At 44.6% G+C, this 17,322-nt stretch overlaps 1 protein-coding gene across 3 annotated transcripts in view; it reads right to left on the bottom strand.

The window, feature by feature from the left end:
* Positions 1 to 17,322, bottom strand: part of slc26a6.2 (solute carrier family 26 member 6, tandem duplicate 2) — a 208,508-nt gene that overhangs the window by 42,394 nt on the left and 148,792 nt on the right. For all 3 annotated transcript variants that reach the window (XM_086001956.1, XM_086001954.1, XM_086001955.1), the window contains exons 5-10: positions 14,368 to 14,543; positions 11,800 to 11,964; positions 5,951 to 6,103; positions 5,402 to 5,484; positions 3,529 to 3,676; positions 2,347 to 2,460 (exon numbers count right to left, since the gene is read on the bottom strand). In XM_086001956.1, coding sequence (XP_085858082.1) covers positions 2,347 to 2,460; positions 3,529 to 3,676; positions 5,402 to 5,484; positions 5,951 to 6,103; positions 11,800 to 11,964; positions 14,368 to 14,543 — 839 coding nt within the window. The remainder of the gene's footprint in view (positions 1 to 2,346; positions 2,461 to 3,528; positions 3,677 to 5,401; positions 5,485 to 5,950; positions 6,104 to 11,799; positions 11,965 to 14,367; positions 14,544 to 17,322) is intronic.

Below are 17,322 nucleotides of genomic sequence, written 5' to 3'. Positions count from 1 at the left end.
CTCTTGGATCCAGGCAAATTCTGAGCTTTCCATTCTTTTTGTCCACTACGACGAGGGAACTCACCCACTCAGTTGGCTCATCTATCTTCCGAATCACGTTCAGGCTTTCCATCCTGTCCAACTCTGCCTTCAGTTGCTTTTGAAGAGCAAACGGAGCTTTTCTGCATGGATGTATGACCGGTGTCATACTTTTATCTACTCTGATCGTGTGTTCTCCTGGAATGCAGCCTAGACCCTTAAATAGGTCTTTGTACTCTTTCATGAGTTCATCATAGACTGTCTCTCCTTCGCTTTCCACAACGAGGACTCTCTTTACCAGGTTCAGTCTCTCACAGGCTTTTAAACCTAGTATGGCTTGCACATCCTTTGGCACCACGATTAATGCTAGCGTGTGCTCTCTGTCCTTGTGTGTTACTTTGACAATGCATCTTCCTTTCACTGGTATATCAGTACCTGAGTATCCTGTCACTTTCACTTTTATTCCATGTATCTTTGGTCTGGGTCTAATTTTCTTAAAATCAGTCTCTGATATCACATTAACTTGTGCTCCAGTATCCAATTTAAATGGAATGTGTATGTCATTCACTTTTAGTGTCAACATCCAGTCTCTTTCTTCTTTTTTGTTTTCAGACACAACATCTACATTGAACTCCTCTATCTCGCTTTCATCTACTGCATGGACCTTGCTTTGTTGCGCTTGGTTCTTGCAGCAACGGGCATAATGGTTGTTTTTGTTGCAACTATTGCATGTTTTACCATATGCTGGACACTTTTTTGGTGTATGCTGTGTACCGCATCGACTACATGACTTTCGATTGTCTCTTTCATTTTTGTTCGCTGGCCACGCCTCTTTTTTCACATTGGCGCTCTTTTTGTTAAATGGTTTGTGTCCGTTCATTCTCACTGCATCCACGTTGCAGCTATTGTCACTGAACAGCTCCTTTGCCTGCAACTTCACAGTCTCTGTAGCCCTACACAGTGCTATAGCTTTTCCCAGGTCTAGATCTTGCTCTCTTAGCAGTCTTTCCCTTAGACCATTATCTGGAATACCACACACCAGTCTGTCTTTTATCAGCGAGTCTGTCAGTCCCCCAAATTCACACGATTTGCTTCTGTTTCTCAGTTCAGTCACATACTGATCAATAGTCTCACCCGTTTTCTGTACACATGTGAAAAATCTGTGCCTCTCAAACGTCATGTTACGTTTAGGTATGCAGTAGGCCTCAAACTGTTCCATTATTTTATCTAGCTTCATTTTGTCTCCATCAGCAGCGAATGTGAAGTTATTATACACCTCCAGCGCTTCATCACCCACGACATGTAAGAACAGTGACGATTTCTTTTTATTACTTTTCTCGTCAGCTCCGACTGCCGCTAAATACAACCCCACACGTTGTTTGAATCTCCTCCAATTTTCAGCCACATTACCTGTCAACTGAAGCGTCGCCGGTGGGTGTAAACCTTCCATTTTTTCACTTCGTTAGCTATTCTCCAATGGTAAGCAACGATGATCTCTTTTAGCTTGCTAATTTGTGGAGAGCTGATTTAACTTCAGATTTTTTCTCTTCATCTCTTTCAATCACCTCTGACACCATGTATTGATTTCTTTGTGGGTTCAATGATGAGACATTTATGAAAGAGAATGTCTTTTAATCTAAAGTCTGTTCAACTCTTTATACAGCATTTCAGGAGACACCCTGCTGGTGATGCATCTAGAACGAAACTGAAACGAAACTCCTTTCTGCCTCTGTCACATGCCCTCTGCTGGTCAGGCATAAGTAATCAATCAAACAAACATGCTGGTAAGGCATGATAATCAAACAGGCAAATAACATCACTATTTGCTGATATCATTACACAAGCCACTTTTTTAACTTCCATTTTGTTTTTAACTGCATCTGGACGGGTTTTGTAAAACCCAGCAGTTACAGCAAGGCGAGGACTGCTGCATCCAGGAGGTAAGTGCCTTTATACCTACCTCCTGGATCCAGGATCCCTGCCTCACCCACCCCCCGCGATTGGAGAGCCCCTTATGAGGCCTCCGATCACCTTCCCAGGCTCCCCCCCCACCCCCACCCCCGCACCACCCCCACCCATGATCATCCTGAGGCTGGCCACAATCCTCGGGTGGCCGGCCTCGAAGTGATCTTTCCCACCACCTCCCCCGCCCCGCCTCGCCCCCGCCCCGCCACCCTGGTGTCCCCGATCTTCTCCCTGCTCCCCAAACCTAGTCCCACAATGTCTCCAATCTTTCATCAAACCCTCTCATCCTCCGGAGGCCACACTGCACCCGCCCCCCATCCCCAATCCGCCTTCCTCCTTAAAATCCAGCCCAAAATCTCTTACCTGTGTATTTCCTCCAGAGCTTTCTTGAACCAGGCTCCTGGACATTGAACAACTAACAGCAAAGCATTGGAAAAATGATCCCACAAAGTTGCTGAGGCCCAGTGCTATCAGTTCCTGCAATAAACAGATAATAAAGTGGAGGACATTGCCCTTAATATGTACTATAGTTTCCACAATTCCATTCACTGTCGATATGTCTTATTATAGGCAACGTCAGGCAAATGTATATGAGATTCAAGCATAGAATTTGAATCGACCAAGGCACATCTCATTCATTTATTCTCACTGCATAGATCTCCAGTGGATCAAACCATTTCTCATTCACTTCCATTATATACAAATCTAATGGAAACATCCATTTCCCAATGTGTGGTTCTACTAATACTACATATAAAATAAATATTATCAGTTGTAGTTTTACAACAGCTACTGATACATAATAATATAAATTCTGTTACCCAATGTCAATTAGGAGGCATTGAAACTCTGTGGGAAAAGTCAACATGATGTTACTTGTCCTTCAAAGTGGAGAGAATTGATATGGAAACATACTCAGCCTATCTTATATATATAAACACTGTATTTCTCTGTCACCAAATGATTGTGCATAGAGACAGGATTATGCCAAATAACCCAAATAAGAACATAAGAAACTTGGAACCAGAAAAAGCCATTTGGCTCAACCAGCCTGCTTTTTTGCAGTCTGTGCTTGGCTACCTCCAAGATTTTCCACCCATCTTGGAATTTTACCTGTGCATGCCTGCCTCTGTCAATAGATTGAATGGTTTGGGTTGAGGCCACAACAGGTTAAGTAGCACAGGGTCTGCAAAGAGAACGAGGTTCCTGGATTGAGTTACTTTTTCTCATTCCATATTTTCTTTACCTCCTTAATAACTGTGCAGAAAGACAGCATGACCTGTGCATTCCCTATGTAAAGAGACACAGAGTTACCTGCATCATAATCTTAAAACTGGAACGGTGAGTCCAGGAAAAATGTCTTCACACAAAAGATTGCAAGGATGTAAAATGCACTGCCCCAAAAGGTCGTACATGCAAAATCAGTTGAGGTTTTTAAAAGAGAGATACTCAGGAAATAATGGCGGCAAAATGGTGAAGCATGCTGGTAGGGCCGAATGGCTTACACCTGTTCCTATATCCCAAATCATTGGACTGCTGAATTACCTGATTGCTGTCCACCTGGTACCCGTGCTTAAGTGCAAAGATCTTGCCCAGAGATATTGTAATGCCATATCCTACGATGGCCAAAGCAAAAGCATCTCCTATGAGACTGGAGGCAGTGCTGAAGTCAGGTGCAACTGGGACTCGCAAGCTGTACAGCACAAAAGAAAAGAGGAAGCAGTGAGGACAAATCACATCTTGAAGCCTCAGCTTGTGTGACTTAAAGAACATGCTACCGTCAACACATCCTACAAAATGGAAGAACACAAGCTACCTTCCTAAAGAAATATTTTTTGTGCAATTTGAAAATAGCCCTTAAGATTGAAATCTAATGGCCCAGAAATTCAGTTCAATTTTTTTTATTTGCCATATGTAACCAGTACAAGTACAATTACAATGGAATGCTTACTCCCCGTAGGGACGCGTCAGCTATACATACAGCGCCGCGTTCGGAGAGTCAATACAATAGCTTCCCGTGGTAGTGGGAGCACGATGTCCCTCAGCCGCTCCGTCCTCCTCGTCACCGCGGCCTCCTCCTCACTGTTGCCGGCTCCACGTGTGGTGGCCTGCTTCTCCCGCTCACGATCCGACCTCTGGCCGCCATGCCCGGCTCCCCTCCTCCCAGTCGGACTGCGAGTTTCCCGCTATGGAGCTGCCGGTCGACGTGTCTCCACGGGTCTCCACGGGTGAGTGCGCACGGGGTACTCACCCGTAGGCCCAATGGAAGTGCCGGTTTCCTGCATCCACTGCGCATGCGCGGGAAACCGGCACTTCCGTTCCTCTGAACGAAGGGGTTCAGAGGTCGAATGCGTGTGCGGGAGGGGCTGCGCGTGCGCATCGAACTTCGTTTTTTTTTTACAGGTTTTCCCGGGAATGTAAGTCTGCAGAATTTAGAAATGTAAAAAGCAGGCGTAAGGCCTGTTTTTTACAAGGTAAGTGGTGAATTAATTAAAATTAAAACATTTTTTCCACAGGTTTATTATTTTTAAATACTTTAAAGCAAGGTAAGTTTATTTTTAGCCCCGTTAGAAAATAAAATTATTTTTTTCAAAAATTTAAATTATTGTTTAAAATAGTTATTTCATGTAATTTATAGTTTATTTAAAAAATGTGATTTAAAAAAAATTATTTGAAGATTTAGTGCTGTTTTGGGGCCGTAGTATTTATAAGTCTTGACAGCACTTCCTGTCAGACTTATGAATGGAGCATTCCCTGCTCCGATTGGCTCCCCATGACCCACGTGATCCCAGGGGACGCATCGAACTAACTGCACCCCTGGGATACGCAAGCACTGCGCGCCGGCAGCTGGAGCAGGCCCCGGATCGGAATTCCACGGGGGCCCACAGCTCAACGGCCGGCGCGCTAGGTAAGTGCAGATCGGGGGCTTGCACCCGCGGGAAGCCCCCGACCCGAATTTCTGGGCCTAATATTTTACATTAACATTGCATGTAAAGGCCATGACATTAAATGGTAAGCTGTTCATGCAAAAATAATGATTTTGAAGTGCTAACAAGGTATTATTGGTATATTAAAAAAAATTGTAGTACTTTAGTTACGTCCTACTACTAAAGGAACTTTTTCCCTAACCCCTGTGCCACATACTGGGATACCGTAACCATAGGAACAAGATATATGTGTTATATATGAGATACAATCCGTGCTCCCAATGAAGGGCTGCGCTCAAAGTTGCCCTTTCTCTGATCACACTCAAGGGGAGCATCAGCTCCTTGCTCGGGAGCAGGATTGGTGAATTTACCCCACGAGGAGCTGAGAAGTACAGTAATTAAACAGAAAGGAAATTAATTTAACCCAAAAAAATGTCTTGAGGCTGGGGATCAGTGACCCCTTGTAAGAAAGTATTTCACACTCAACTGACCCTTTCGGAATATCTCCCACAACTTGTACTCCATATTTTCCGACGAGGTTAACATTCGCCGAAATCACTGTGGCAACTATTACCTATTTGAGAGTAGAACAGAAAATTAGCGATGTTGGGTGTGCTTGAGCCTTGATGTCCTCAAATTCACTGAAGGGGTCTTTTTTCCCCACAAGCTCAGGTCAGTCGAATTGCTTTGTCACCAATTAGGTTTATTTTTTTTTTAATGTGGGAGTAGGAAGGAAGAGCAGGAAGAAGAAGTGCAAAATTGATTTGAACACTAATATTTTACATCGGCATTTTTAACAAAATATCATCGGTGTTAAAAATTGTACTTTATTTTCTTCCTACTATTTGGAAGGAGGGAGAATGAGAAGGAGGAGGAGCAGGAGTGGAGAAGAGGGAGGTGGGAGAAGTAGCAGAGGAATTTTCCTGGTGCTGCACCTGGGTGTCCTGGATTGCCTGGGTACAGCAAATACAAGAAAATCGGGTGGGTGTAGCACCAAGAAAATTTACCTCATTAATCCAACAGAAAACTATTATATTTACCTCAATGAGTTCGACAGGAATTGGTATTGGCAACTTGGATTTAAAACGGGTATTTAGCACCTTCACTGCAAACATAGTGGACATGGCAATAATACTGACAACCAGGGTGCCAATATTCGTCAAGTGCACTACTTTGATCACGTCGATTATAGTCTGTAAGAGACAGAAGAAAAAAACATGAACACACTCAATCAAGGCTAATGACAGACAGCCCTGGGACTTGAATTCACAACCCGCTGACTGGGAGTGAAGTCCTCAACACTTTGATCTAAAGGAAACCCTGTCCCTTGAAGCTCATGTTTTAAAAAATAATATTTTTGATTTAAATTTTTAGTTTATATATAGATGGTGAAGTTTAGTGTTGGGAAATGGATAATTTTCCCACTTTTCAAATCCAGCCCCAAAATAGGTTAGATTTAAGATAAAGCTCCCTTTACACGGCCCAAACTATGTGGCTTAATTAGTGTATTTGCTCAGAGTCCTTCATGACAGTAAGTACATTTTTTCAGAGTTGTATTTCTTAATTACCTCCATTAGCACCTTGTAATTCCTCACCTCATGCAGGCTGTGTGGAGCAACATCAGCTAACACCACTAGAGAAATACAGAAACAGGGCCTCTTCCGATGGTTCAGTTGGTGAAAGAAAGTGAGCCAAACAGAACCAAAGGTTCCAGGTTCAAATTTTGGTCTGGGCTGAGTTGACAATCTCAGCCAGGGAGACAAGGATTCTATAATTGACCTCAGTGCCCTAGGTTTGGGAGGGGAGAATCAGCACCTGCTCCTGATGGGTGTTCGGTGTGAATGCTGAACTGGCACATGGCTGGGCTTGGCTGTGATGCCCCAAGATTGAACAACCTGTCGATACTCACTGCCAAGCTCACACATAGAATTTCACAGCATAGAACGAGGCCATTCGGCCCATTGTGCCTGTGCCAGCTCTCGGAAGAGCTACCCAATTAATCCTACTCCCTTGTTCTTTCCCCATAGCCCTGTAAATGGTTTCTTTTTAAGTATATATCCAATTTCCTTTTGAAAGTTACTATTGAATTTAACTTGAACTTAATCTACTATTAACAGATTACTTATACAATGATAAAAATCAGTGCAATCACTTATGAAGGCATTTATGATTTTTTGTCTACTTCTAACTGATGTCGTTACTATGGAGGTTTGATTGTGTTGGTGTGTCAGGTGCTTTTCTTGGGGAGTCAGCTGGGTATCTGATGTGTGTGAACCCATCACTAAATTTAAGAGTCTTCAAATAATGCTGAAGGACGAGCTGGGGCAGAGTGAGAAAGCTCGGGAGCCCCAGTGCTAGGTCTATCCTCCAGGTTCCATTAGTGATCCAGCCTAGCTGGTCAATCATTAACAATGCCTTGTACTGTTGGCCATTCTGGTTCTGATATTGGATCATCTTGGAGCCATCTCAACACAAAGGTATTCTTCCGATCTCCTCCTCAACCTTGGTGTCATATTTGACCCTGAGATGAGCTTCCGACCACATATCTGCACCATCACTAAGACTGCCCATTTCCATTTCTGGAACATCATCTGACTCTGTCCCTGCCTCAGCTTACCTGCTGCTGAATCCCCTCATCTATGCCTTTGTTATCTCCAGACTTGACTATTCCAACACACTCCTGACTTGGCCTCCCATGTTCTACCCTCCATAAACTTGAGGTCATCCAAAACTCTGGTGCCTGTGTCCTAACTTGCACCAAGTCCCGTTCACCCATCACCCCTGTGCTCGCTGACCTACATTGGCTTCCGGTTAAGCAACGCCTCGATTTTAAAATTCCCATCCTTGTTTTCAAATCCTTCCATGGCCTCGCCCCTCCCTATCTCTGTAATCTCCTCCAGCCCCACAACCCCCCCGAGATATCTGCACTCCTCTAATTCTGGCCTCTTGAGCATCCCTGATTATAATCGCTCAACCATCGGTGGCCGTGCTTTCAGCTGCCCAGGCCCTAAGCTCTGGAATTCCCTCCCTAAACCTCTTCGCCTCTCTACCTCTCTTTCCTCCTTTAACATGCTCCTTAAAACCTACCTCTCCATCTGCCCTAATATTTCCTTATGTGGCTCGGTGTCAAATTTTGTTTTAAAACGCTCCTGTGAAGCACCTTGGGATGTTTAACGATGTTAAAAGTGCTATATAAATACAAGTTATTGTTGTTGATAGTCAAGAGTTGTGTGCTTCAGTTAGCTGAGGTCATCCATTTCCATTCAAGCGTAAAACTTTTCTTTACTGCTCTCAGAACTCCAGAAATAGCAGCAATACCCTTTGGAACTCCCCCCCCCTTTTAAAAAAAAATCAGTTTGAAATAAAAACAGGCTATTTATAGGCTATTAATACATAAACTAGGCTTGTATTTCCTGGAATATAGAAGGTTAAGGGGTGATTTGATTGAGGTTTTTAGGATTTTGAAAGGAATGTGATAGGGTAGATAGAGAGAAACTTTCTCCATTGGTGGAGGAGTCCAGGACAAGGGGACATAACCTTAAAATCAGAGCCAGGCCACTCAGGAGAGACGTTCGGAAACACTTCTTTACGCAAATGATGGTAGAAGAGTGGAATTCTCTCCCATAAAAAGCTGCTAGCTCAATCAATAATTCTAAATCTGAGATCGATAGGTTTTTGCTATCCAAGGGTATTACGGGATATGGAATCAAGGAGGGTAAATGGAGTTAGGGTACAGATCAGCCATGATCTCATTAAATGGCGGAACAGGGTCAAGTGGCTGACTGGCCTACTCCTGTTCCTATGCTCCTTTGTTTCTATGAGATTACTTTTATCACTGTGGGACTCATAATATAATCTAGGGGCCATTTTGCAGCCTGCATCTCCTTTACCTGTGGCCCTATGGGTGTCCCTACTGGTGATTGAGTCCATCTAGAAGAACGGTCAGATTATAAGATTTTCATTAACAAACAACTTGGCTGTGCTCTTTGCCCTTTCTGAATTGAGTGCGATCAAGTATTTCACACTTTATCTTCTTGAAGGACTCACTTATGGTTTGCTCGCCTCCCTCACGATGTTGAATGGGTTGGGTAAAGTCTAACAATAAGACAAATACGGTCGATTTTAACTTTTGGTGGTGTTGGAAAGGAAATGGGCGGTGGTGGATTGGCGGCACGTTAAGCATCCTGCCGATTTGGAAGGCAGAGTCGGGTGTGGTGTATAATGAGCGGCCAATCCATCACCGTCTATTTATTGCCACCATCAAAAGTTAAAATCAGCAACAATTACACAAAGGCCACGATTTCGCCAGTCGTGGCAAGTTTAGTGCGGCTGGAGCAGACAGTGGCCGCAAACTCCGCACCCGTCTTCATCCCGCCTCCTCCGAGTGATTTTCGCCTGATTGGGCTTGTTAAGCCCGCCCTGCGAGGTTCCCAGTCAATTAAAAGGAAGCGGGTCTGATGACGTCATCTGTTGATGCGTCATCAGCTGGTTTCTGTAAAGGGACCACGGCCACATTCATTTTGACAGTTGTGCTGTCAGTGTTCTACAGCATTGAGGTGCTGCAAACACTGACAAACACTGCACAAAGGTGCACGGCTGCATCCAGGCTCTTGCATGACTCCCTCCATATGCTTATGGAGTGAGTCACAGCACACAGGGAGATCCTCTTCCCTTCCAATGGGTGGAAGAGACCTCTCCAGGCGATCAATGCAGCCTGGTTGCACATTGCACAGGAGGACACAAGCAGGGATGTTGTCAGGAGGACCAGGCTGCAGTGGCGCAAACCTTTCAATGATCACAGTAGGTCACAAAATGTTACTGCAAAGCCACACTCAACCTCATCCTCCTGTGCCACTCATCACATCCCCATCACTCTGCCTTCCCTACCCTACTCCTGCACATCCTTACTCACACCAACTTACCTTGCACCTCCACCCATCCCTCTCTATCTACATTATCACTTCCCCATCTCACTAGCCACCCCTCACACTCACCCTCATCCTAGTCCAATCATAACAACTAACACACAAGGGTAGGCACTTGGGTGTTTTAGCCAATGGTCGCGTAAACTTTCTGTTAATGTGCTGTCAAGCATTGAAATCCTTATTGTCACCACTTTGCCTTCTTGAACAGATTTATGTGCACCTTTGAAAGTGTCTTAGTGAGTTGCTGTGAATGGTGAGACATAACTCCACATCCTCCCCACCTCCCAATGGTGATGAGTGTCAAAGGAATGGTTTGGACATTGTAGGAATGCTTTATGGTGCTGGTGTGGGGTGGTGCCAACCTGGTGCATCATGTGGCAGCCAGGGTGTACAGTGTTAAGGGAAGCTAATCTGGACATGACGAGGCCATCGCTGGCGTCCCGGGTAACAATGTGGCCGGGTGCTGATGCCCTGTGTCCAGTGCAGCATCAGTTGATTGTGGAGAAAGTTGGTGCTGCTGGTGTGCCCGGTGATGCTGGTGTTGGGGCTGATCGTTTTGGGGATTCTGAGGACCAAGGTGAGATTTTTTTCAAGGGCACCGATGCTGATGGAATAGATGGCAGCTGAGGTTGAGATGACAGAAGCAATCTGAGATTGGTTGTTCCAGGGAGGTGACAGTGGATAGAGAGATTACTCCAAACACTTCAAAAGTGCATAAAGCTCAAAAGTGGGTTCTAAATACTGAGGGCTGCAGCTTCTGAGATTGGAAAGTGACCAGCTGTAAAATGGCAGGCTTTAAACCTCTTTTACAGCTGTCACCTATTGAAAGAAATGGAGAGTTGTTCAGGACCCGACATACTTTCCTGGCGTGATCCCCGAGCGACGGGAACCTCGCGGAAAACTTGGCAAAATTCTTTGGAGCTGGGAAAATGGGGATTTAATTACTTTAAACACCCTCCTAACACACAAATGTATGACCCGCCGCTTAGTGCCGTGTCTGCAAAGCGCAGGCAGAACCGGCACTTGGGAATCTGACAAGGAGGTGGGTTCAGAGCGCGATACCGGCCCGCTGTCAATCTTTTTGATTTTGACAGCGGACCCGCCTCCAAACCCGCCCTCTGAGCACCGGCAAAATTCAGCCCATGGTGTGGCTATTTCGATGGCTCGAATGACTTTTTCTTCTTCATACTTTCTTATGTATAGATTGATCAGTGTATTATATATAGAAGCTGCGTGTATTGAATATGTAGAATAGAATACTTTATAATAATATGCAGACATTTTAGTTAACTGAGTAATATGTATTCATTCTGTACAGTGTAAGGGCTCCTACTTGTATTCTATGTTTGATTTGTATTCTAACTCGCGCCGAGTCCCATTCGCCCATCACCCCTGTGCTCCCTAATCTACATTGGCTCCCAGTCCACCAAAGCTTCAAATTTAAAGTTCTCTTCCTCGTGTTCAAATCCCTCCATGGCATCACCCCTCCCTATCTCCGTAACCCCCTCCAGCCCTACAATGCTCCGAGAACTCTGCATTCCTCCAACTCTGGTCTCTTGTGCATCCCCCCACTTTCTTCGCCCCACCATTGGCGGCCGTACCTTCAGCCGTCTAGATCCGAAGCTCTGGAATCCCCCCCTAAACCTCTCCGCCTTGCCCTCTCTCTCTTCTCCTTTAAGACACGGCTTAAAACCTACCTCTTTGACCAAGCGTTTGGTCATCTGGCCTAATATCTCCTTCTTTGGCTCGGTGTCAGATGTTGTCTACTTACGCTCCTGTGAATCGCCTTGGGACTGTTTACGACGTTAAAGGTGCTATATAAATGCACGTTGTTGTTGTTGTTCGCCAGCATTGGAAATCACAATGGAAAGTAACACATGACAGTGATCTGATGCTGTAGTTTAGAACTCCATCAGTAGTCACAAATTTATATCTCGCATTGCATAAAGCCACCTGTTACTCACATAGACTAGTGCGAGGGGTCCGTTCTTTCTGGGAACATCGACGCCAAGCACATACTTCAGCTGTGACACCAGCACGTGGACTGCTGCGCCAGTTGTGTAACCTCGGACGAGAGGGTCAGACAGGTACGTGACAACAAATCCGAACTGTATCAATCCCAAAAGGATCTACACAGTTTGAAGAAAAAACGAGTTATTGATACAGTAAGATTGCTTCCATCCCTGTGGTGCTCATGATACAACCTAGGGGCCATTTTGCAGCTTGTCTCCCCTTTTATCTATTGCCCTTGACAGAGTTAGGTGTGTCTGTACTGGTGATTGAGTCCTTCTGGAGAAACAGCCGGATGACAAGTTTTTCATTAATGAACAACTATTGTTACTCATTGCTGTGCGGCATGACCTTTGTGAGCACCGGTAATTGAGAGCAATCAAGTATTTAACACAACTTTATCTTCTTGAAGGTTTCAACTATGGTTGGTCACCTCCCTTATGATATTGAATGGGTTGGGTAAAGTCCACGATAAGACAAATAGGATGGATTTTAACTTCCGGCAGCGGTGAAGAACAGCAGGTAGCGGATCGGCCGGCCATTATGCAACCGGCCCATTATGCACCCCGCCCAACATTCCTTTTCATTGCAAGTTATTCCCTCTCCTTCTTGCTTTCCAGCCAAAGAAGGCAAGAAAATATAGTAGGAGGTGGGGTTTATGTGTCTCCCATGTAACAAGTAGAAGGGTCCTAGTAAAATAAAACAAATTAATATAAGTACTGAACCTGTTATTTTTTTTGCTGTGAGGGGCATGCTTGATCTCACCTGGCCCACTGTAGTATAATGCTTGGGAATTGTGGGTGCTGACCCACACCCTATTGTTCTGTCATGAGCACTCCTGAGAGGACCTCTCTCTCACGACATTGGCCCTCGATAAACAAACTTCGTAAGTGACACTGCTCTCTCCTACTGCTTCTGTCTGATGCCCTTCGGTGGAGTGGTTATTACCTTCTTTAGGAAGATTGAATGACAAGGTTACTTTTCTTATGAAACAGCTGACTAGCTGACAGCAACTCTTCGATTGATTATGAAATGGACAGGATTTTGTTGGTGTTATTTTTTTAGTTCTATTTTTCACTCTCCCTTCCTTTAGGACACAATACTCAACACACAATTTCTGATGGCCAGGTTTCTATGCTGTTCAAAAAGTAGAAGGAAGGGGCAAGAGACAGACCTGGGTTTTTTGTGGCCACAAATTAGTATCTCAGAATCAATACGACGGTAGCATCTATCTGCAAAAATTCAACGCGAGAACAGGAATTAGGGAGCTGGTTAAAACACAATTTGGGGGAAAAATTCGATCGGTTTGCGCCTCCCGTTAGCGCCTTAAGAGGGCGCTAATGGGGCACAAAGCAACTAGCGCCCGTGCGCGGCGATGTTTGCGCCGCTCACGAAATTAACTTGACATTTTGCAGCGGCGCTAAACACTACTGCCACGATCTCCTGCACCGGCAGATCGTGGCGTCAGTCGAGAGTGCAACGCCCCGGTAGCGCCCCGGACTGGATATTGAGTGGCGCCCCCTGTCTTTCCGCCTGCCGCTAGCAACGACAGGTTGAGCGGAGCGTTTTGCAGTCAGGAAGGGACTGGGGGAGCGCTATTTAAAGGTGACCACTTCCTGCCTTTTTTTGTCGGTGAAATTTTTGCACCACGCATTCTGAGTGAGAGAGAGAGACTGCAGGAGATATTCAAAGCTGTGTTGAGGAGTTTCGGGTACTAAGCAGCACTTTGCAGGTTCTTTCTGATTTGATCTTTCTTACATCGATTTAGAAGAGAATATGGGGGCTGCACTCTGAGCTCTTTCCCTGGGCCTCTCCATTGTTCTTTCCAACAGATTTGATGTACAGGTCTCTCCAGGCCGAGATTCAAGGCTGCAATGGGTAGGGTGTGGATGGAGAGCAAGATCGACCCTCCCCTTTAAGAACTGGCCGGCGCCAGTGTGTCTGTGTCAGTCAGCAATGGAACATCACATGAGCTTCGCCAGCGCTCTGAGGTAGCATCTCGCTGCTCGGCCTTTGCGCCTTAAGACAGGTGTGTAGCGCCCGAATTAGCGCTCCAATCACCTCCAGAGGCGATAAAAGCCAAGTTTGCAGTCGGAGGCGATAATTAGCGCCAGGCGTTAATCTTTGCGCCCGGCCGATAATTGTGCCTCAAATGGGGCAACACTGAATTTCTCCCCCAAAGTGATGATGGAGTCTTGATTAATGAGTAGTGAGGAAGAGGGGTTGGATGAATAATGACGTGCAGTAATGGGGATGAGTAATGGGGATGAGTAATGGGGTGGCTTGGTGGACAGATATTGAGTTGTGAGCTCAGAATAAAGTTGGAATGTACTTTGACGCAATCCCTTTTTAATCCTGAAAAAAAATAAACGACAATTTCTTGTCTGGACTGCATGCAAGCCCAATTGCTAATAGATGTAATTGTTTTAACATTTTGCAACCCTTAATCCTGTCTCTCCCACCCCTCCTTCCCCAAATGAACACTAGCCCTTATCTTTCTTGTGGCAAATAAATGAACTCACTTGAAAGATCCCGCAAAGGAAGGTAACCATGGCTGCCACTTGCACCCTCGTTAAATCTCGTGCGCCTTCGTCGATCGTTCCATTTGTATTATTTACAGAATTGATCCTAAAATTCTCATCCGGGGCCATCCTCTCAGTTATGGTCCCCAGCATAACACTCAGTACTGCAAAAGAGCCTGCAGCAGGGCAGAATTGGACAAACACGGCATCAATTTACAGAAAACATTCTAAACTAGATCATAGGCTAGTTATTCCCTTTACTTTGCCCACCCAAAGCACCAGGAACATCACCCTGCATGGAATGATATGGCATCACCTTGCACTGAGTGCATCTTTCACAGTGCACTGAAGCATCACCCTGTATGCAATGATAAAGAATCACCCTGTATGGAATGATAAAATATCACCCTGCACATTGTAATGATATCAGCAAATAGTGATGATATTTGTCTGTGTTTGATTACTTATGCCTTACAGCATATTTGTCTGTGTTTGATTGCTTGTGCCTGAGCAGCAGAGGTCATGTGACACAGACAAGCAAGCTGAGCGTTTTAGTTTCAGTTTCATACTAGATGCATCACAGCATGGTGTGTCCTGTAAAGGCTGTTAAAAAGAGTTGAACAGACTTTAGATTAAACAACATTCTCTTTCATAAATGAGTCGTTATTGAACCCACAAAGAAATCAATACATGGTGTCAGAAGTGGCTGAAAGAGAAAAAATCTGAAGTTAGCAACTCGATGGGACAGTGAAAGGAGTTGTGGCAAGTAAGTGAAATCAGCTCTCCACATATTAGCAAGCCAGAAGAGAACATCGTTGCTTACCATTAGAGAATAGCTAATGAAGTGAAAAATGGAAGGTTTACTCCCACCGGCGACGCTTCAGTTGTCAGGTAATGTGGCTGAAAATTGGAGAAGGTTCAAACAACGTTTAGAGTTGTATTTAGCGGCAATTGGAGCTGACGAGAAAAGTGATAAACAGAAATCGTCTGTGTTCTTACATGTAGTGGGTGATGCAGCGCTGGAGGTGTATAATAATTTCATATTTGCTGTTGATGGAGACAAAATGAAGCTAGATAAAATAATGGAACAGTTTGAGGCCTACTGCATACCTAAACGCAACGTTACGTTTGAGAGGCACAAATTTTTCACATGTGTACAGAAAACGGGCGAGACTATTGATCAGTATGTGACTGAACTGAGAAACCGAAGCAAATCGTGTGAATTTGGGGGACTGACAGACTCGCTGATAAAAGACAGACTGGTGTGTGGTATTCCAGATAATGGCCTAAGGGAAAGACTGCTAAGAGAGCAAGATCTAGACCTGGGAAAAGCCATAGCACTGTGTAGGGCTACAGAGACTGTGAAGTTGCAGGCAAAGGAGCTGTTCAGTGACAGTAGCTGCAACGTGGATGCAGTGAGTAAGAATGGACACAAACCGCTTAACAAAGAGAGCGCCAATGTGAAAAAAGAGGCGTGGCCAGCAAACAAAAATGAAAGGGACAATCGGAAGTCATGTAGTCGATGCGGTACACAGCATCCACCAAAAAAGTGTCCAGCATATGGTAAAACATGCAATAGTTGCAACAAAAACAACCATTATGCCCGTTGCTGTAAGAACCAAGCGCAACAAAGCAAGGTCCATACAGTAGATGAAAGCGAGATAGAGGAGTTCAATGTAGATGTAGTGTCTGAAAACAAAGAAGAAAGAGACTGGATGTTGACACTAAAAGTGAATGACATATACATTCCATTTAAATTGGATACTGGAGCACAAGTTAATGTGATATCAGAGACTGATTTTAAGAAAATTAGACCCAGACTAAAGATACATGGAATAAAAGTGAAAGTGACAGGATACTCAGGTACTGAAATACCAGTGAAAGGAAGATGCATTGTCAAAGTAACACACAAGGACAGAGAGCACACGCTAGCATTAATCGTGGTGCCAAAGGATGTGCAAGCCATACTAGGTTTAAAAGCCTGTGAGAGACTGAACCTGGTAAAGAGAGTCCTCGTTGTGGAAAGCGAAGGAGAGACAGTCTATGATAAACTGAATGTTGCGTACACACCGGGTAAGCTGATGTATACAGCAGACACGTTGTCCAGAGCTGTTGACCCAGGAGAGCCCGCAAACACAGTGAAAAGACTGAAGTACAAGGCAAAAGACAGTGGAACTGACTTCTACCAAAGCATGCTTGTATACCGCACAACGCCGCTCGAGTGTGGTATGTCACCAGCCCAACTCCTGATGGGACGTATGCTAAGGTCAAACCTACCCATCCCGGAGGACCTCCTGAAAACAAAAGAGGGGGAGAAAGTGAGGAAGTTCAAAGACAAAACAAACACATGGACTCAGAAGGGAACTGTCCTGAGTGAAGTTCAACCAAGATCATACACCATTCAGACCGATGAGGGTGCTGTTCTGAGAAGAAATCGTCGAGATCTTCTCATGGGACCAGCCACAGCAAGTCAAAAGACTGATACTGTTGAACAACCTGATCACACAGCAGGTCAAGAGACTGATACTGTGGAACAACCTGATCACACAGCTGAGAACCAATCATCTGAGGCAACAACTCAGATTCAAGGACAATCAATCAGAAAATCCTCAAGACACGTGAAGCCTCCTGAGAGACTCATTGAGCAAATTTAAGGACTATTGTTGTAGAAGGAAGTAATGTTATCTTATTCTTTCTTCAAGTTCTAGTGTATTGACATATTTCATGTGAACACACAAAGCAAGGGTAAAAAACCTTGATCATGATAATGATAATGTAAGTTCATTAAATGTTGTTAGTTAAAAGTAAAATACTTTTGTTTTAAGAAAGGGAGATGTAATGATATCAGCAAATAGTGATGATATTTGTCTGTGTTTGATTACATATGCCTTACAGCATATTTGTCTGTGTTTGATTGCTTGTGCCTGAGCAGCAGAGGTCATGTGACACAGACAA

The sequence above is a fragment of the Somniosus microcephalus genome, chromosome 11 (assembly GCF_052327205.1).
Source record: "Somniosus microcephalus isolate GS21.2 chromosome 11, FLI_Smic_1.0, whole genome shotgun sequence".
In the NCBI taxonomy this organism is placed as follows: Eukaryota; Metazoa; Chordata; class Chondrichthyes; order Squaliformes; family Somniosidae; genus Somniosus; species Somniosus microcephalus.
The sequence above is the reverse complement of the archived record's forward strand: the minus strand, read 5'-3'. Positions and strand labels throughout refer to the sequence as shown.